A 21,498-nucleotide genomic window follows, 5' to 3' on the forward strand; every position below is an offset into this window, starting at 1 on the left:
CCAAGGACACCAAATTTTAGCAATTTGACCTTGGAAATCAGATTACAAATATGCATGTCCCATCTGCTTTTTGTTGGCAATATTGTTTTGATAAATCACCAACAAATGAGATCTATAGCTCAGCCTTAAAAAGATACAGTCATGCAATGATGCAAACAGTCAAGGACTTCCTGAAAAAGTGTGGCTAAGAGTAATTCAATATGGTAATAAAGAGTTCTGACAATATTAAAGTGAGATATACATGCACTTGATGGTGTAGTGATGTGCTAATGTTCCCAGCTGCAAAGCATTCTAGAAATGGCCACAGCATTCTGAATGAAAATCAAATTGATTGTACATGTATGTACAGTGTACATGTAGTGATTCATTTGTAAAAGATGGCCTGTGTATGTGTACTATGGGTGACTTTTGAAGCATCTCAGAAATAAAAAAATTTGATGAAATTTGCCATGGATCATGTCCTGTGTCTGACGGCACATCACAATAAACTAAACATCTGGCTCTTGATGATGATGCTTATTCTCCTCCTAAACTACACAAACAGGTGCGTGCATAAGATCTGTGATGATGTCATGCCTGACCCATCTCCATCATCAACATCATAAAAAAATTATTCAACAGAAAAACATTATTGTTGAAAGAGTCATAATAATTATTTTTGTTTGACATTGATAAGAGGTTTCTTGTCAACTGGAGAGTCTTCAGAAATGCTGTTTTTACTCGGATCATGCTCTTTGCCGTTATACGTGTAGATAAATTATTCCCTTAGCTGTAAGTATATGGATGACGTGATGTGCTGATGTGCGTAGGCCTCACGTGTAGTCTGTGGATTGTCTGATGATAATGTTAGTCTCCCTAGTGGTTTGCATGGCCAGTTGCACGCAAAATGAAGAACTGGACAATTTGATAGATTGCTTGTATGCCCTTCACACTCATGTGCACACACCTAGTCTCATAAACAAAGTGGCCATGTATGTGTACAGTGCTGACGAAAATGGCTTCTTTTACAGTATAGGTGCGTATTGCTGTAGATGTTTTCATTTGAAGTTATTTTGGATTCGTAATGTAAAATGTAGTAGTTTAGAAATCTCACAGAATTTAGACAAGAAATCTATTGCATACATCATTATGTGTACATACCTGTATGCAACTGCACTCTTGGAACTCATTATGTTTTACCTTCAAAGCGCGCATGTACTGTATTTCCTTAGCTTTAATTTCCTTGCAACAATCTCTGAGTTTTTCTCACAATTATCCATCTTGGAGGGTAATTTTCGTTTGACTTTTGTCTCTTGGATAATAAGGATTTCTAGGATGAAATCAATGCCCTGCATGAATGTTTACATGTCTTGTGACTTATTTCATCTTATTTGACAATTTACATTAATGGTAGAGTGTATGTACCGTACATGTGTGTACACTGTACATAGACAGAATATTCAGTGTGTGTTACATTCATGTGGATTTAGGTATTTGTAGATGGTGAATATATAAAAACGTACTGCGAATATATGAAGCATGTTATTGGCAGCAGACTTCTGTTTGGTCTCACGTGAGCATTGTAGGAAGCTTCCGTTGTTAATGTACCGGGTATGTAGACTACATGTACATGTACATGTATGTACAGGTGTACATTATGTACATGTAAGTTGTTGGTCGATCTGTTTCATGGGATGTTGCCAGTTTTAAAGATGCGTGAAATCATAATGTGTTACCCTAAAGTTCATGAAAAATACAATGTACATGTATGAGCATCATTTTGTCAAATACATCCAGGGTACATTGTTTTCTACCAAGATAAAAATTTCCTGAAAATTCTTACAGCTTAATAGCCAAGTCTATGCATATTGATAATGGCCATCTTACAGAGGATAACCAGTTGATGGTTCAGTGAGATACATGTAACTAAAGCCAATATCTTCACCATAATAGTCATAATGACCATTCCAAATGCTTATCAAGTGATAAAACTGTGACCTTGACTTTTGTAATTTGGCAGACATGATTGATTACTGTTCCCTCTCTCTTACATGTAACGCTTGTGTTGAGTGTTGTTGTGTCTTAAGAACACTGAGAAACTGGTAGATATTCTACTACATGTATTTATGAAACCCTCATCACCTTAGAAGATTACTGTTGCATCACAGTCATTCATATGTGTGATTTATGTTCCGATATACATTATTTTGTGACTTACATGTTTTTCAGAACATCACGGTCATGTACAATGTACTGGTAGGTGTACATGTATGTGTCTATAGGGTTTTTTCTGGGTTTTAAACTACTGACCCAAAAACCTACATCATTCAATAAATCAAAATGGTGAAAACTAGACAGTTTAATTGAAGGACAGTCTTTTATTTTCCTAGTCTTTTTGCCACACTGCACAGAGTCAATTTGGCCTTCAGACATCATTGATCATTCCGTCACTAGGCCTCCAATTCTTTTACGGTACTTATACATGTACATGTACATGTAAGACCAGTTTATCCATCGATCAGGGGATTGTCATACATGCGATGACCGTACCACAGATTAAAAAGAGTCTACTTGATTTGCTTCCAGCAATCAGAGAAAGATGATGTCATCAACATTTAGCTTTACTGTTTAAGGTTCCTCATCATTCTGTCTGCATCAATTATGCATTTTACATGTATGAAGCTGTTGACAAGTACAAATCGAGTCATGGGAAATTATGAAAATTGTGTCTTATACCGTACATGTATTCATTTGACAATTTACTCAGTGCACATGTTTCATTGTGAAAAACTGAGTAGCTGCTTGCATGCTTTATTTACCCTGTACATGTCTGTATTAATCCACAGTACTTATGGTTCTGTACTGTGATGGGGGTTAAACTGCGTGCAGCATTTGACCTTTGATGGCAGTGTGTACATGTATTTCCGGGAATCATAGAGTAATTAAAAATATTCTTAGCTGTGCATGCAATGTGCACCATCTGTAGTGTTCATAAAGTACAGGTAGTCTGAGTAAGCAGCCCAGTTTTAATTTGTGCATGGTTGTGCTTGTACATTGGTAGCAGGTGTCAGCAGAAGAAACTGCTTTGTTATCCCCAACATGCCCAAAAGGTTTACAAAGTTTCTTGTAGTTCTGAAGGGTATACCACTGTAAATGGAACATGAGCCTCATTGTACATTTTGACTAGAAAGAGCCAGATTTGTCTTTCAAAACAGAAAGGTCACAAGGAAACACAACATGTGTGTCCACATGGGGCCGTGCTGATGTGGCAACTTCACATGCATGTCCAAATGACCTCAGACGCACTTCATTTTGGGCAATGAGCATGCGCTGTTGGAATACCCAACTGGCTCATTGTTTAACATCACTTTTGTTGTTCATTTGTTTTATGTATATTTTGCTTTTTGCTTAAATTACAAACTCCATTCTCTGTGTATCCTGCTTGTTTGTAATTCCCAGATGATCTTGGCCTTCTCAGTGGGTCTCTGACCCCACCATGATGGCAGCTTTAATTGCTTGGAGTTTACAAACTGGACAAGAGATTGTCAGATTATCCCTGGGAAACAGGAATCCCCTCCTGAACCTTTTAGCACACGGCCAATGTCATTCTCCATGTAGGTAACTCATGCTTTGTGAGCCTGTGACAGCACGCTTTATTTCTTGACTTACTAACCAGAAACAAAGCTTTGTGTGGAGTGACTGAGAGAATTACTAACTTCAAGCATGGTAGTTTCAACATGTTGAAGTAAAATTTACTAACACTCAAAATATCGATCATGTTTGGACTGGTATGTTCAGTTTTCTCAGACAGGAAATGTAACAGTATAGAAAGCTTGGTAAAGTACTTATAACTTGTAAGAATTAAGGTTTGCTTTATATCTGCTACAATCTAACTCGTACAAGTACGTGTACATGTACATGTAGCTTATTAAAATACATGTACATGGAAAAGATTATTGCCTCTGTAAGAATAATGCATGCACCTGCACTAAGCATAAATTATGCAGAGTGACCCTTGTTACATCTAACGAATATTGCATACTAAGACTGAAAATACATGTACCATGGAAATTTTGGGAGTGATTTACACAAAAATGCTCAATCATTTACCAAAGTCCGACAAAATGCATCCAAAAACAGTGACAGTGTAAAAAATGAGTAATTGTTGAATTTGTGTGTGATTAAAGACAAGCTCCTCCCCCGTCTTCCCCCTTCATCCTCACCTACCTTTGGATTAATTTAGCAGCAGAATAAACATTACATATTCATAATATTTAGTTTTATTCTGTACATTTGATTCTCACACATTTACCGTTGTCATGTGGCAACAACAGCTGCTGCTGTCAATTGTGTGAATAAACAAATCTAATTAACATCCCAAGAATGGTAGTGATACAAAAACGTAGCATAGTTCTAAATCAAAATATTTTCAAGGTTGTTTGAATTGCAGCACTTTTCAGACCAGAATCCTTTTCAATATAAAAATGATTTAGGGCGGACTGAAGTTTTGGCTTCAATCATTGAATTAACTAGAACTTTTAATATCTGAAGTAATCGTGACTGTGTAAAGAAACATGTCCATGAACATTTACCTTTGTTAAGGGTGCAATGTACTTGAACTAGTATAAACTATCCCTATGGAAATTTAGTTGACCCTAACCTCACTGCGTACAAGCTTGTAGGAATCTTTTCCTTTACTTTTACTGGGACTTTACTTCCACATTATGACCACAGGAAAGGATTCAGTGGTTGTGTCTTCTACACATACATGTACGTGTACATGTAAATACAGGAAGGTACAATTGTTGACAAGGCCTAACCAACTCTCATCCAAAAACTGTAGTCACATATAGTGTCAGTTCACCATTGGGGAGTGTTGGATTTCCCAACCCACTTCCCACCACACCAATGAAAACTTGTGTCACTGATGTGTAATACACAAAAACCGGACTGCATTGGTGAGGGAAGTTTCACATACATGTATATTGCCTGGTCGTTGTTTTGAGTGTGCCTGTGTGAACAACTCCTGGATAATAATTCATTGGTTTACCAGACCCAGGATTCTTGGCTGGCATGTTGTTTGTAATTCCTGTGGGAAGTCTGCCCAGTCATTACAAGAAAACCTCAGGAAAACCTGAATGTGGGCTTCAACTGGTAGAATTCTGAACAGCTGTGAAAGTGAACACAGACCACTTTTTGTGTTGTTTTGCACTTTATAATATGTTTGATTCTGATATGCCATATCTCTTGGCTTAAATCATTCTTCCTGTACATTAAATTTTGTTGCTTGGAGTGTGATTTTAACATTTTAACTTGTTCAAGATGCCAACAACATGGTACTGCAATGGTAAGTATTCTGTGTCTGGTCTTCTTTGCATGAATGTAATGTCCAGTACATTTTACCTTCATGGACATTCATACAATTAACACATATTAATATTCATGACCTTGCAAACAAAACTGAAACTGGTAACGATACACTATTCATACATACATGTACATGTACTAGTACATGTCATGTGTGAGTACTCAAAACCTTTGCTATATCTTTGAAATGCCTTGTTGCCTTCAAATGTAAAATTGGAATTTGTTTCCATTTTGTGTGCCTTAGATGATGCTGTCACCATGGCAACTGATGAAGAAGAAATCCTCATCCATGATGTAGCTAAGGAGCTGCAGCTGGGTGTGGCTCTCCTCTCTGGTGCGTTGAAGCATTGACATGGTTTGGGTTATAAATGTGTTTAATTTTGTTTTGGCCAAACAGACCTGGTATTTGTTTTTCTCCTAAATAGAGATGGAATTCCTTTTCTAAAGATATTCTGGCCCTTGTCAGAGGAATTCTAGATTCAGGCCTTGATTTAAATACATGTATAGATTTGTTAATGAATTGTACATCTCAAGATGTACATAGCTTTATGAAATGTCATTCAGAATAGTTATTAGAGCCCAGTGATGTCATGAAACACAACATCTCTCACAACCAGTGCCTTCTTTATGTTGTATCTGCATGATACAGCATAGAACCTGTAGTCTCTCACTGCAGTCTGTTCACATATATTGTTTACAGCTGTTTACAGTTACATGTAGGTTGACAAAAAGGACAAACAGGTGCTGATTATCGCCTGTGTAATTCCTCAATTGGATTGAGAATATCTGCTGGCTGAGTCACTGGGGTAAGCTGAAGCTACTATTCATATTTAAATTATCCAGGTAAATGTCAACATTTGCTGTATCACAACCGTAGCTACACTTACCACTGATATTGCAAATCATCAATGAATATGTACAACATGTGTGATGTTCTGCTGTCTTGGAATTATACACCATGCATTGCTAATGGTTGTATGGAGGGTTTATTGATTATGGTGTGCAGTCACAGCTGTGCATGTGATTGAAGAAACAAGCTTGGTGATTTATTTCACTGGCACAGGCATCCATTTGTTCTGGATTTTGAAATTACAGGCAAAATAACACTCCACATGTTTAGCTCTGTGGAAATCTGTTAACTCATTACATGTACATGTATGATCCTCCAGGAATGCCATTTGTCCCTTCAGCCTCTCCTGAGGGCCCTTCCTTGTGAATTGATTAAAACACCTAACTTACACACTGTACCTATGGGTGTAGGCACTACCCATAGGAAAAGATAAGTACAAGCCAGGACACTGAAATATCAACAGAAATATTCAGGATGTGCACATGAATTACCCTAACTGTCCTCAATCCTTCACCTGTCGGAAGACTGAGGACTGTTAGGGTTAATTGTACATGTACCAATAGAAGGGTCAGTCTTCATCTTTCTTTTTTGTGCAGTAAAGTGTACATGTTTCTGAAACCATTTTGCCTATGGAAAAAAAATTGCCTCTGGCTAAATTTCCTAGATGTACAGTATTTTTAAATAAAAAAATGCAAAGAGTGTAAGTTTAGTGTATTTCCATGTTTGAATTTACATTCACTGCATTGTATCAGTATTTCAGTACGTGTACATAGTCTCTTATGATACATGTGTGTCAAAACAGCAATACTGATAATAGTATTCTGTGATTTATGAGCAGTATGAATTTGTTTAATTTCAGCATCAAAGGTGAGATTTTAAATGCTATTCATCAGTCAGTTCCCCTTGAATTTTGACTTTTTCCTTTTGAATAGAATGTCATGAGAATTCCCACAACTGAATGTTGTGCAAATGTTTATTTTAATGTTTGGCCATGAGCAATTGTCACCGCTCTTTTTATGCAAGTTCCTTTAACAAAATGCAAGTTGAATTCATTCTTTTTTGAATTGGTGTTTTTATATTTCCTGGTGTTCTTTGTTTCGTAGATGGATTATGGAACTTCTGTCATCTCAGTCCTGGCCTTAACTTGTTTTCTGTCATTTATTTTTGCTTTATTATTTTCAGGAGGCAAAACAAATGAAGGTTTTCCCATTATTACAATGCCGGAATGTCCAAAGTTTGATATCACGACAGATGATGAATTTGTCCGTCTACTAACCTATATAATCAGGATACCAAGGTGAGTATTATTTGAATACTTGAAATGATAAAAAAAATCCAAGATTACTGAATCAAAAAATGTCATGTTAGGAATTTATTTATACAGTCAGCCAGAGGTCTGAATGTTTTATTAAAGATAAATTTTATTACATTAATTGTATATCTTCAGATAAAAAGTTAAACAAAGTAAAAGAAAAGTAACTCTATTCCATTATTTGATTAAAATCAAAGAGGGGAGTTACAGAGCTAAAATAAGGGTTGGATAATTTGTTCTCCTAAGAGGAGAGGCGTGTTGACTTGGGTCAATTCTCAGTAGATTATGGTGCTTAGAGGAGGTAGGCGGAGCTTTGGTTTATCACTGTCATTGATTGTTTGTCCAGCTTTGGCCACCTGTTAACTCACCATGCTTTGCATGTACTAACCTTGTTCTCTCTTCCCTGTTGTTTTGTAACATGCAGCTATTTTAAAGGCTTGAATCACTCCAGGTAATCTCCCACATGCCTGATGCATTGTGTACATTGCACTGACTTTAAATTCTCAGTACCATTGACACTACCGTATTCATATGGTGAATCATTTCCATGCACTTTGCAGACTTACATAAAGTACTAATTTCTTTTTTTAATTAAACATGAATTACGGTATGGATGCTGTGATTGCCTAATTCTGGAAAAAAGTTTCATTTACACGTACTTCACCTACATACGTACATGTACCCGTACATATACATGTACTGGTACATGCATATGTACATATACATTGAGCATACATGTGTGCAGACATGTACATGTATATATCATGTATATTGGCATAATTTTTGGTTCAACATTTCTATTCATTTCATGCAGTGATATTCTAAGCACTCATTTCGTTTGTATTGCAAAGTAGGCATAGCGCCCTCTATTGGTGAATCTTGATAGGAAAAGCTTTTGAGCAAATGCAATATGTTGCAATCCATGAACATGCATACATTTTGTAATTTGCAAGCCTTCCAGCACAGAATGTTAAGTTTGGCTTGTTTTATTGGAATCAACATTGGTGTTGAAATTGTTTTCCTTCCGAATGCGTGATTCAGCAACTTTCAGTTATTGGAATGGTGCATGTAGTGACATCATTAACTGCTAGTGTGGGTTAATTGGGAATTCTTGAATGTAAAAATGTTTCTTTGTCAGTAGATTAAAACTCATACAAATGCTTTTGGAAGGGAGTTTCCTCTAAATGTGAGATGTACATGTAGCAATATATGTGACCATATATTTCTGGCTCAGGATTTATCATAAATAAGTACTATGGGTAGGTGAGAATCAGTTATCTCATTTCTAATTTTGTTTTGTATGATGTTGGTTTTGTTTTCAGTTGGCACATTATCCTTTTTGAGTTTCTAAGTATAACAGATGCCTTTCTTGTGTATAATTAAGAGAAAATGCCTTGGATATTACCCTGGTGCTGTTGGATTGCCTAACTGACATCCTACCCTTTCAATTTAAGATGACATATCTGGTGGCTGGTAGTTGTCATCATTGGTGACAAGAAGCCTTTCCAATTTCCTCTTTGCTCCTGATGTCCATTCCCATTAATTTGTCTTTATTTTAGAAACTTTTTCCTTGACAAAGTGTCTTTTCTACTTCAAATAATGTCAGATTGGTGGTTGTAACAAATGCTGCACTTGTTCTGACATACCGGCACCTCCTTACATCACAGACAAAACTTCTTTTTTGTCACATTAATGTGTACCCTCAATGCCACATTACTGTTTTTTCTGTTTTTCAAACAAAAGGCCAGTCCTTATTAAACTTGTTCACTTACATGCACAAGGAATTTATTTTACGCATGTCAGTTGCTACCTGTAAATACTGGAGTTTCCCTCTTTGACAGTGACTTTCCTTTGAATGACTTGATTACATTATTTTAAGGTACATTCCCTGCATTATTAAGAAGAAACCGACAAGAAAAGTAACAAGTACCGCAGATGACTGCTGGATACCATGGATATAAATGTGAAAAACCTTTCTTAGGGGCCTGTCTGATAATCAAAAACTATTTTTGCCTCTTTTTCAAAGCTGCTTTATTTAAATTAAAAACCTTTGAAAAATATCTCATCTGGAAAATGTGAGTAATCATCCATCTGGTTAATTACAGTATATATGAAGCAAATGTACATGTAAATTGCCAATAAGGTAATTATTTTTCTTGCACATGTATTTTGAATACCCAAAACTCTTGTTTGATAAATACATGTACTGATATCAAAAACTGCACTATACAAATACAAAAAGTACCAGAATTTAAAAAGTATGTGTGAATTCGAGAAAGGTTGAAGACTGCATTTGGTTTTATTTTGCCTAAAGTGGCTGCAAGCTTATAGAATGAAACCGTAGTATAAAGAAGTTGTAAATGAATGTGTCATTCCTTTTTGTGGTGTACATGTAGCATGCTGGATATGGACAAGGGGTTTGTGATTCTGGTAGACAGACGAAATGAATCATGGAATGCTGTGAAATCAGCCCTTGTCAGAATTGCGGTGAGTTGACTGTCAAAATTTGGCCATAACAGTATACATGTACATGTACCTGCCAGTACACCACATCATACGCACATGTACATACATGTATAATGTAGACTTGTATAAAACAACCCAATGATGCATGTATGCATACTCTGTACTTTACACAAACATGCGTGTCCTTGTCCTTTGTTTGATGTTGTTTGTTCACTTCAGAATGATTCCTAAAACTTCATAGCTGCTTACCCATCCCAAACTCTCAGCTTTCTACTGTTCTGTGAATCATCCCAGTGTCAAGCAGTGTGCGGTACTCCAAGTGAATGATAAATCAGTCAATTTGGAGCATTCCATTTTTGTATGTTTGCATTCAACACGCTTCACAATCTTGTTGCATATGAGACATTTTTTTGTAAATCCTAAGTTAAAGTGGTTTTAATTGCTCACAAGAAGTGCCATATGAACATGTACATATTAAATACACAGAAACGTACCTATTTATTTGTCTTATTTCCTCTTCATGGTGGACTAAATCACACAGATATAAAAGAAGATACTGGCATGGCAGCCAACTTGCCAGTCAGTGCTTTTGTCCCTTATTGGGGATATGGCACACACCTTTTTGCGCATATTCCTTAAACTCTAGGTTAAAAGCAAAACTTTTTCTCCTTTGTGTGTAGTCTACTGTGATTCTTACTCAACAAGTAGCATGTACAGTACTGTTTGTAAGATGCATGTTAGTATAAAGTGTGATTTAAGTACCTGTGCATTTTAGCATGTGTAAATTTTCATTGTTAATTTGGTTTGCTCTGTTTTGTTTTCTCTCCCTTACCCTGTCACCTGACCTTCTTTTCTTTGTGTCTACTTTGTCTTGCAATGTGTTGTGGTTTTGTGATATCTTGTTGCATGTTTGTATTGGAATCATACACTATCTTTGTCTTGACCCTACCTCTGTCTTCTTCATTCCTACATGTACCTGGTATTTCCTCATTTGCTTGCTCTCACATCTCTGACTCTTCTTCGACCCTTAACTCGTCGTTTGCCCTATCTAAACTTTCTCCTTGACTCTTCTGTCTTGTGTTCTGTCGTCATTGTCACATTCCCATCATTCTGAAAATTTTATGTCTTTCCATTTCTTCTTGCTCATTTCACTTTCCTTTTCATCTCTGACACACTTTTGGCATGTTTATTCCAATCTTTAACCTCCTCTAACATTTCTACCAAATTTGATTGTTGCCCAACCTAAAAATCTTGACTGTCATGTGCCTTGCTGACCTCCTCACTTAAATCATTTCCTTTGCCCATCCTAATATTCCCCCAGCATCTTCCTCTTGCATGCTATGTTACCATGGCAACTTGTTCCATCCTTCCTGGTCTCATTTTCCAATTTCTCACGGGCCCATCATCTCTACCTTGGCCTTCCTGTAGCAGGGATATTTTCCTGGAATCATCCAGGGTGTGTATGTCATCAAACCCAAGAGCTTCTTCCAGAAGAAACTCTCAGACTTCCGCTTTCGTTTCTCCAAAGAGGAGTACAAATTTCAGGTGAGCGTTCGGTTGAGATAAAATGTGTTATGAAGCGTGAGCAGTTTTCAACACAATCTGCTGACAGTTGCTCAAGTTTTCCATTTTGGTCAGTATGGTTTTAAAATCATTTTACCTATAGGAAATTATAGGTACCTATAAGAACATCCATCCATCTGTATGCACAGTACATGTACTTAAAGTGATTTTTAGCTCATTCTGTACCATTTCACGATGTAATGTCTGACAGTGATAATTTTAGTTCTCACTCACTACATTCTGTCACTGACTTAACCTTTTGAACGATATCCACTTTTCACCCTGCTAAAATTGTTGGCAATCATTCCGTCTGAGATGACTCATGTCGGTGAGGGCCCCCCTATTTTTATAATCCATCGACAACCCACTCATGAAACAGCAGCAGCCCTATTGAGTCGCTTTATTAAATGGACTTCCTGCCTTATTATGGAGAAGGTCCTGAAATGAACGCCCGTTTTGTGTTTGGATTTTTTTCCATGTAACTTCATAAAGACTCTTATGACTTGGCCGTATGTACAAATGCACGTATGTGACCTTGAAAGCAGTTTTTCTGGAGTGTTATTGAACTTGAGCTTGACTTTTCTGAATGGGAATATTGTCAGGTCATCTTGCTGGACTCAGTGAAGGATCTTCATGCTCTGATCCATCCATCTCAACTTACCAACGAATTTGAAGGGACTTTATGCTTTGACTTGACGTCCTGGATTGAAGACAGAATGGTGAGTAAAAGCAAACATTTTACAAGTTACGTTTGAAGGGGGGATGGGTAGTGGTATTGATAATGGTGTGCTTAAATCTATTAACAAATATGTACAGGTTTGCAGGTGCTCAGTTTGTATCATTTTACAGAGCAGCCAAATTTCAGTAGCAGTATTTTTGTCTTGGCAGTTAGTTGGCCATGGATTGTGAGTTGAGAAAAGGTGTTTTGTCAATAATATAAAGGGATTTGTGAAAGATGTTATATCAGAGAAAAATACTGTTTACATTTTGACAAACTAAAAAATGTTGTTTTTGGTTGATGACTCTTTTCCTGGGTGCATTTGGCTTGCTGCAGCCACCCTCTAATGCTCTGGGTGCAATTGGCTTGCTGCAGCTGCCCTCTAATTCTCTGGGTGCAATTGGCTTGCTGCAGCTGCCCTCTAATTCTCTGGGTGCAATTGGCTTGCTGCAGCTGCCCTCTAATTCTCTGGGTGCAATTGGCTTGCTGCAGCTGCCCTCTAATTCTCTGGGTGCAATTGGCTTGCTGCAGCTGCCCTCTAATTCTCTGGGTGCAATTGGCTTGCTGCAGCTGCCCTCTAATTCTCTGGGTGCATTTGGCTTGCTGCAGCTGCCCTCTAATGCTCTGGGTGCATTTGGCTTGCTGCAGCTACCCTCTAATTCTCTGGGTGCAATTGGCTTGCTGCAGCTACCCTTTAATTCTTGATTTTTCATTCTCTGTTTTGATCACTTGTTTTTACATTTCCTTATTGTAAAGTTGAGGTTAGCTTTGGTCAAACTGTAGCATGATAGGAGATCTGAATGTAAGCCCAGCATAAATTGCCTGGAGATTTCCTCAACGATGGAAATAGCAAAGGCTGAGTCATAGAGGCAGAAGGAAACAGGATTCAATCCTACACTGGAGAGTGCTTCTGTAGTTACTGAGCCAGACACAAGAATTGCTTCATATACATGTACGCCATATATCACCAGCAACTTATAGCTGATGTATATATGTGTATGTATAACACGTACATGTACCAGTGCAGTATACGTAATGTGTAAGAAGGTACATGTATACATTGTCCATCATTCTCTATGTTGCTTTACTGTTTGTCTGCCAAAATGTTTCAATGATTTTTGAAAACTGTTTTTGACGAGTTCACTCTGTTGCTGCAGCTATTGTACGTGTACTTTTGGTCTTCTTTGCAAAACCCAATTTAGTTTCTACATGTGCATGTACAGTAGATGGCTCTTACTGAAATAAAGGTTTATCCAAATGTGATTATCAATTCTGACGGAAGTTCTTTCAGCTATGTACATGTTTAGTGCTGAAACTTCCACAAAAGAACCAATGTGTAGCCCTCCTAAACTTTGGGAAAAATTGAAACTAAATGCTATGAAGTAACTGGTATGACTGGTCTGACTGACTCAGCCAGTAGATGTAGCATTTCGTATTTAATTCACTTAAATATGACCCCCAAAAGGGAAACCATAGAGTGATTAGCTTCCAAGAAACCCAGCATCAAACTTACTGTAAAATCTTTACTCACAAACACACAAATTTACAAGCATAAGAGCATGCAAGTTATCTGTGCATGTTGGTTGGCTGGTTGTGTGTCTGTTGTACATGTAGGTCATGTCAAGCACCTGTAGTGAGGTCAAGGAAATCACAAGCATACATGTACTTGCTTTCATATAAAATATGAAAATGAAGACAGTGCACCTGAAGAGTATGGCAAAGAAGGTGTGGTACAGGAAATTAGAGAGGAAATCCAACCTGATAGTCATGATCATATGGATCAGGACTATTCATGTTTGAACCCATGACCTCTGAACCATGACCTCATAAAGTTTCTTGAATGGTTGGACAGGATATTTGGGCTTGAATGATTGATAACTTTGGATTAACAAATAACCATTTTATTGGCAAGAGGTTTGGACCCAATAAATTACGGTGCTCAGATTTCTGGCTAGTCTAAGACATTTATTGCAAAGAGGAGAGTTCTGATTCATTTTATTTTAGATGATTTTCTATGTTTTTTTTTTTAGAAGAATGAAAACTTCAACGTTTCTTTTGTGTAACCGTCCAAGCATTAAAATATTGTTAATTTTATAGAAACTTAAAGAAATGGGGCTACTCAAAATAATAATCTTCAGAGAAATTTTGTTATGCCGAAGGACCTTTCAAGTCTAGACAACAGGATACGTCACTTAAAATCCGTTTTGGCAACAGGCCAAGCACAGGCATTGATGCATTTAATGCTCTTGTATTTCTCAAAGACAAACAGTCAGCATCTGTGTATGCCAAGCTAATTTGTCTGCATTATGAGATGTCTAAATCAATTTGCCTTTGCTGTCGACAGAAAGAAATAAGGTGTTCTCCTGTATCCTTGTTGATCCCAAAGTGCAAGGGTAATGCACAGCACACTCTTGGAAGCGATACTCATACATGTAACTCAGTGTCGTTTCTGAATTATCTGCCAGCAAAATGAAATGTTCAACTTTAGGTCAGGGCAACTTCGCTTTATCAAAGAATGGTAGCCAACTGAACTGGATGGCAATGATTTGTTGGACTTGGAATCAAAGTCAAAACCTGTGAACCAATTGGTTGATGTAGGAATATGCTTGATGTTACTTCAAATAGAGGAAAAGGGGCAATTGTTTTGTTTTCAAACTTCCATATTCTTTATGTTGATTTATGCATTCATACTAGCATATTCAGTCTTTTGATGGTACTGGAGCAGATATGCTCTCTTCCATTTTATGCAAAGTTCATTTCAGTTTTGAGTTTGATCATAAACTCTGTTTGATCATATTGTAAATGGCAAGCATTTTGAAACATTAACCTTGCTCTCCTTGATTTCTAGGCAATTGAACGATTTGCTAGTAACTGTCGCGAGCGTTCAACGGCTGTCCAGATCTTGACAGATGAATTCACTCATACAGAGTTGCCTAATGATTTGGAAGGAGCTAACACGCTATTGATGGATCATCGTAAGAAACGCATGGAGCTAAAAGATGACTTACAAAGTGCCATGAAGTATGGTCAAACATTGCTACGATGCATGCGCAGACCGTTGGATGAAAACCCTGAACAGAACCCCCATAAAGTGGCAACATTGTGTGGAATAGAAAGGTAACTTTCTAGAAGTTCTATGGATCATCACAAAAGGGTTTTAAATGTTACAAATGTATGTGAGATACTTTATCCCCAGAGCCTTTTATTGATGTATCTTTGACAGACACTGGATAAAAATTTGACAGAAATATTTTGTTTCATTTGTAAATCTGATCTCAGATTTTTTCTTTAGCCCTCAGAATCCAATATAGTTCAAGAAACGTATAGTAAAGTTTAATTCAATAGAATCCAGTACTAACAAAACTGAAGCTTGTTTGCATGTATCCAATAAATTCCAACAGAAATTTCCTTCTCTTCATTTGAAGTTGTTGGATTTGGACGAGTAAGTGATAACTTTCACATGTATGTTTTTTTAGGCTCCTTGTTCAGATGGAAGAGACAGAAGAGAAGTTTGAGGAGTTTTGGGTAGAGCATGAAAATAAATTAATACAATGCCTAAAACTCAGGAAGTTTGAAGAAGACTTCAAGGAGGTAGGATTCATATCAACTTTTTTTTTTAATGGCTCATAAGTGTTCAGAAATATTGCTCTCTCCACTGTAGAACTGTTTTTAAAATTTACCTCAGTCAAGTTTTCAGGCTTTTGTAAAGTTGATACATTTGGTTTGTACTTGCACATTCTTGCTTGTCTACAGGCCGTAGTATTACTTGAGAACATGTCTGAGAAGCTTGCTGTGGCAACAGATCGAGGAAGCTCTACACATCAAGTAGAAAGTCTCATCAAATCTCACCAAGAATTTACAGACAGCAATCAGGTAGGCTTTGGTAAAGTGGTAGATGTTATCTGCTAGTTCAATCTTAGGCACTAATACCAGCTTGAGTCCTCCTCCAATCATCCAATGCTGTAGTTAAAACAAAGACTTGCATTTATCCCATTGGTAGGCTTCCTTGGAGAATGCGAAGAACATCCACGATATTGGGATGGAATTGCTAGAAGAGGACCAGTATGGAGTGGACAGTATTCAACCAAAGTGTGTAGAATTGAAACGACAGAGAGAGGAATTAATGGAAAGGCTTGAGAGTAGAAGCGTACAATTGAATCGATCACTAGAGCTTCATGAAAGAATTGACAAAGTAAGTAAACAGTAGACCTTTGACCTCAGGTTAACTCATTTTTTTTTATTCTTTACAGTTTCCAGTTGCTTTTACCAAAAAAAAAGGCAGCAAAGGCTGATATCAGTGTTATCAATGTGATTACCTCTAGGCCCAGATGTGGTGTGCTGAAGGCATGAAACTACTGGCTTCACAAGAAATGGACAAATGTCAATCAAAAGAGGGTGCTGAGCAGTACTTACAGGCGATACAGATCTGCCTTAAGGGGGCCAGTCAACTGAAACTCAGCGACCCAAAGGAATTCCGCTCCATGTTTTCTGATATACTCACTTCTGAAAGCAAGGTAAGCAAATAGTCATTTTGGGGCCATAATAGGATATGTGATTTGTATTGCGACAGCCACGTCAAATGCTCAAATGCTACAATATACTGGTCTTTCAATACTATTTTGTTTGCCCAATTTGGTAAAGCACTTTTCCATAGCCACGTGCATGGTTATTTGCAGAGTAAAATGAATAGTTATGCACTACCACTTCCATCAATGGTATGAGTTAAAATGTCCCAAATTTGAAATGATCTTGAGAAATTTGTGGAAGAAAGTTCAAGATGAAAAAGATGAAATGTCATAAAGGTTGCACTGCTGCCAACAGATGTGGGGAATGGATTTTTGGATTGATGTAAAATACAGTGGCTGGTTTCCTTGTATTGGTCATCATATTATGAATTAATGTTTCTGTAAAGATTTCAGTTGCTTCATCAGATATTATGCCCACAGGGTTTTTGGGATGTTCTTGTAGTTTCTTTCAAGACCTTCTTGTTCCTTCTTTGATATCGGTTGTCGTTGATGAGTACATTTTCTGCATGGTTGTTGTTGATGTTGTTGTTGACACATTTTGCCTTGTTTGTTGTGTTCCTACCAGGAGCCTGATTACGAGGTTGGTAGGCATAAACATTTACCGTGTCAGTTCTTTTCAAAATGCATTTGGAATGAAACAAACTTTTTTGAAGTTTTGCCAGCTAACACTGGAGCTTGATTGCCAAGAGAGTCATGATAAGCAGGGCAAGATTGGCACTATCTACTTACCACTTGTCTTTGCATTTAAATTTGGTGCAGAAATAATTGATACAGGTCATTATCAGTCCAGCTACACCTTATTTCTATTATTGAACATGTTGACAGTCTTGTTATGCTCCCTCTACTGGTAGTTGGCAAACTTCAAAAAGGCATATTTCTTGCATGGTGATGAAATCTTGATGATCTTGGTTAATAACCTTTACTTTTGGCCCTGGGTTTTTGTATGGTGGTCCTAAAGGGGCATTAAACATTGCAAACATCTTTGCAAATATTTGCAAATATATTTTATCCCAAATATCTCTGCAAATATTTGTAGAATTTTGCCACATGATTTGTTGCATACTTTGTTGCAGAGTTTGCATATTAGTTACCATGTTATTTTTCAAGAAGCTAAAGGGTCTTTTGCATGTTTGAGTTCCATCCTTCATTTCATCAAGATTTACATAAGAGAGAGTGCGTCGGTTGTGTTTGCTATGCGCACATGTAAATGAAGTGCAAAGACTATGTACATGCATTTTGGGTATACCTTCGTTATGATGTTAACAAAATGAAGGCTGAAATTCAGACATATTTAAAAGCCCCTCATTTCTCAAAGTTTGAAGCAGTTTGCAGCAGTTTTGTACTACATACCTGTAGTTTCTTAACCCCTTAACGCTGGTAGACAGTGACAGCCTCGGCTTTGTGTGAGGATTAGTGCATGCCACACTTACATTCTATTCATCATGCACTTGCAGTTTCAATGTGGGCCTGCTGCTGGACAAAGGCTTTGCATACAGTTGCAGTAAAAAAAATCCTGGTGTCAAGGGGTTAAAGAATAGTCTGGTAAAATGAACAAACCATGCATCAAAGTGTGTGACAGTATTTGCATTATCGCAAATGTTTACCTAGATATTTGCAGTTTAGGATGTCTCTTCAGGGCCACCATGTTTGCCTCTGTTCCCAGAGCTTAGACTCACACCCCTTTCTTTTCCCTAATGCTACATGTAAGTTGGTTAATGATACTAACATCCCATCCCTTTTACCCACAACTTACCCTTATGTTTTTTCTACTTGTAATAGAAAACAATGTTTTGGCTTTGCTTTACCTTTCCTTCTCTTTTAGCTGGTTTTTTGATAAATTTTGTGAAATTGCAATGTTGGTATTTTGCTGCCTACGTGCAAAGTAACATCAGTTGCCCTTCATTGAATTATGTCTGTTTTTTTGTCCCGAATTACATATATTAAAGGTACATTCCCTTATTTGCAGCTATCCATAACTAGTTGTGACTACATATAAGCTCCCTGTGGAATATTTTTTCAGGGAAGGTGTCATTTTTAGGAAAGCAATGAAAGAAGACTATTTACGACAATATATCCAAAGACACATTTTGGGAAATTGCTTTTAGTATTTTTTTAACTTGGCCGAGCACGTACAAGCATTGGCACAATGCATGCATGTAAGTAGTTGCTGTAATTGATTAGTTAATTGTATGCAACATCCCCCATAGTGAAGCTGCAAATTGGTTCAATTAGGGCATGTCCATTAAGGCGTGTCCCAGACACTGAATTATTTCAAACATGACTCTACAAGTCTTGATTTGAAATTGAGAACCCAGAATTTTGTTTCAGAATGTACAGCAATCAATGAGCTTTTAAACTTTCTTTTAATGTTAGTTGCAAAGCACCCTCATGTAGATTTCGAGCATTTTTGTTGCCCCAAACAAACATAGTGCACAAATGATGGACTGCACCTTTAACCGTGTTAACAGTCCAACTCAGATGTAGAAAATGTGAAAAATGTATTTGCATTATTTTTGTTGTTACAGTGTATCTCTACTTCAAAGAACATACATGTACCGGACCGGTACATGTGCATTGTTCAGTGCTCCTTTATTTGTGTTTTCTGGACAGTAATACTTCAAATGTTTGTGTAGATTCACATTTTACTACATTTATATTGATATTTCATCTGCTAACATTTACTGAGTGGTCTTTTTTGAGATGACATGATGTACAAACTACTTCCAGGCGGTATGAAGGACACTACACAAATTTGAGTTGTAATTTATGTTACAACATTTGAAATTTTAACAATTGATAAAACTCTAGCCAGTAATCTTTCAAAGCAGAGATATTATTTTGCTATTTTTAAGAACTCAATACATCTCTTTTTAAAACCACCGAACCGCAAAAATTGAGCCAGGCAGATTTGCTTCCTGTATTGGTTAAACTTGGGAGATCCCATTGCTCATTCTGTGCACACACAATGGCGATACGGTTCTCTGATGTGGGAATTAAAATCGGCAGAATTTTAGAATGAAGTGCATGTTTGAATAGGACAGATGCCAGTACTTCACTTGTGTGTGCAAGTGTTTCTGGTCACGTACCCAGTACATGTGTAAATGTGCTGTATGAATTAGTGCAGATGAAGTTGGAAATTGCATCTTGAATGCAAATGGCAAGTATCAGGCCACGTTGAATTGCATGTAGAGGTGAGTGGCTACTTCAACTACATGAACATTAATTTACAGCTTAACGAGTGTTCTGATGAATGGTGAAGTAAAGTAGAAGAATTAATAAGGAGCAATGTAAAACATATGGATATTTTTGTATTAAAAATGGTTGACTGTAGGTTCTCATTTTCAATTTGTCAAGTTGTAAGATTATTAAAGCAGAAAAATGGTTGAGTGGACAGTGAGGTTTTATAGGAGCTAAACCATCAAGTAATTATCACTTTGCTCTCTTTACACGTAGTTCATATCAGAATAACATTGGAGGCCCATCTTTCTTGAAACAATTACTGACAATGTAAACATTGAGCCCATTTACCCTAAGAGTTGGTCATTTGTTTCCCTAGTTGTTGCCAGTACTTAACTTCCTCAATTTATCCACAAATCTGACTGACCTTTTCTCCTCCTTACTAGTATAACCGTCCCCTCACTAGACCCAAAAGGACCCCATTTCCGACCCCGTCCATAATCTTCCTACATAAAATAAAGCAACTATCCCCTCCTGAGGCACTTCCCGTTAATGGCCAGATGAATTCCCCAAACAGTTTCTGCCATTATGCATGTGTGCCACTGCTCATAGCTCCAACCAGTGATTCCAGTACAGTTCACATGAAGGTGCCTTTCCATATGCATGTCAACACTTGCACCAAGCATTGCATATCTGTCAGAATCACTCCCGAGGTGATTTTGACGGCCGAAAGCAATGCACACGTGTTATGATAATGCAGTCAACATTTGTGTCCGTGAAAGTGAAATGCATGAACGCATCATGTACGCAATGCACCCTAAAAACGTACATGGAAAAGAGTATGTAAGATTGACACCAACTTGGGTGCAAACCATCTCAGATTTGGACCAGGATTATATACACACGTACATTAATTGAGGCAGAAAAAAATTGACTCAAATCTTGTACACACGAGCAAAATTTCAAAGTGCGAATGGCACACTGACATTTTCAACCAGAGCAATTGGACCATGGCACCAACCATTCCTTGGAATGTATGTAAATTAACTTTCCCACTTTATCATCCAAGCTCATTATCAGCAGACCTTCATTGAATTCGGGTAATGCTCATGGAACTTGTGTAATTTGATAGATTTTGGTCTCCAGATTTTCGTTCCTTTTGCAGCTCTTTTGGAGGGCTTAAACCTACATGTATTTCACCCTAACCATTTGATTTGTCATGTAATTTTGCTAATGCTAACTCCATAAAAGACAAAATATTTTGTTTTAAAAGTTGAAATCAAATTTTTCTCCAATTTCCGTTTCAAAGAAGAAATAACAGCTTGCTTAGTTTTCTTTGCCCAAGCTGGCAAAGAAAAGAAATATTATGGAAATACTATGTGTCTTCAGTAGGGAAAAATACCATTCAGAAAGCATAAGTGTTTTTTATTGAGCCATTACTAATATAGACAATATTTACATCTAGGATTAAGAAACTGTTTTAGTGAAATTTATGTTCAATTGTGTCTATAGATAGAACTGACCATTTGTATGCAACTGT

At 37.2% G+C, this 21,498-nt stretch overlaps 1 protein-coding gene across 17 annotated transcripts in view; it reads left to right on the top strand.

Annotated features, from left to right (window-relative positions):
* LOC110981752 (guanine nucleotide exchange factor DBS-like) overlaps nt 1–21,498 on the top strand; it is a 48,916-nt gene that overhangs the window by 9,515 nt on the left and 17,903 nt on the right. For 2 of the 17 annotated variants that reach the window (XM_087145470.1, XM_087145472.1), the window contains exons 2-14: nt 3,439–3,593; nt 5,591–5,680; nt 7,379–7,493; nt 7,933–7,959; nt 9,905–9,995; nt 11,403–11,519; nt 12,140–12,256; nt 15,104–15,372; nt 15,732–15,846; nt 16,009–16,128; nt 16,256–16,447; nt 16,578–16,769; nt 17,347–17,361. In XM_087145470.1, the coding sequence (XP_087001596.1) occupies nt 3,476–3,593; nt 5,591–5,680; nt 7,379–7,493; nt 7,933–7,959; nt 9,905–9,995; nt 11,403–11,519; nt 12,140–12,256; nt 15,104–15,372; nt 15,732–15,846; nt 16,009–16,128; nt 16,256–16,447; nt 16,578–16,769; nt 17,347–17,361 (1,578 nt within the window). In that variant the 5' untranslated portion in view covers nt 3,439–3,475. Of the gene's footprint in view, nt 1–818; nt 1,016–3,438; nt 3,594–5,286; nt 5,327–5,590; nt 5,681–6,046; nt 6,153–7,378; nt 7,494–7,932; nt 7,960–9,904; nt 9,996–11,402; nt 11,520–12,139; nt 12,257–15,103; nt 15,373–15,731; nt 15,847–16,008; nt 16,129–16,255; nt 16,448–16,577; nt 16,770–17,346; nt 17,362–21,498 lie in introns of those variants that run through there. The other 15 variants (XM_087145464.1, XM_022239589.2, XM_087145475.1 and 12 more) reach the window with 13 other exon arrangements.

This window comes from Acanthaster planci, linkage group LG14, assembly GCF_054643075.1.
Source record: "Acanthaster planci isolate LZ-2023a linkage group LG14, COTS_SCS, whole genome shotgun sequence".
Lineage (NCBI taxonomy): Eukaryota > Metazoa > Echinodermata > Asteroidea > Valvatida > Acanthasteridae > Acanthaster > Acanthaster planci.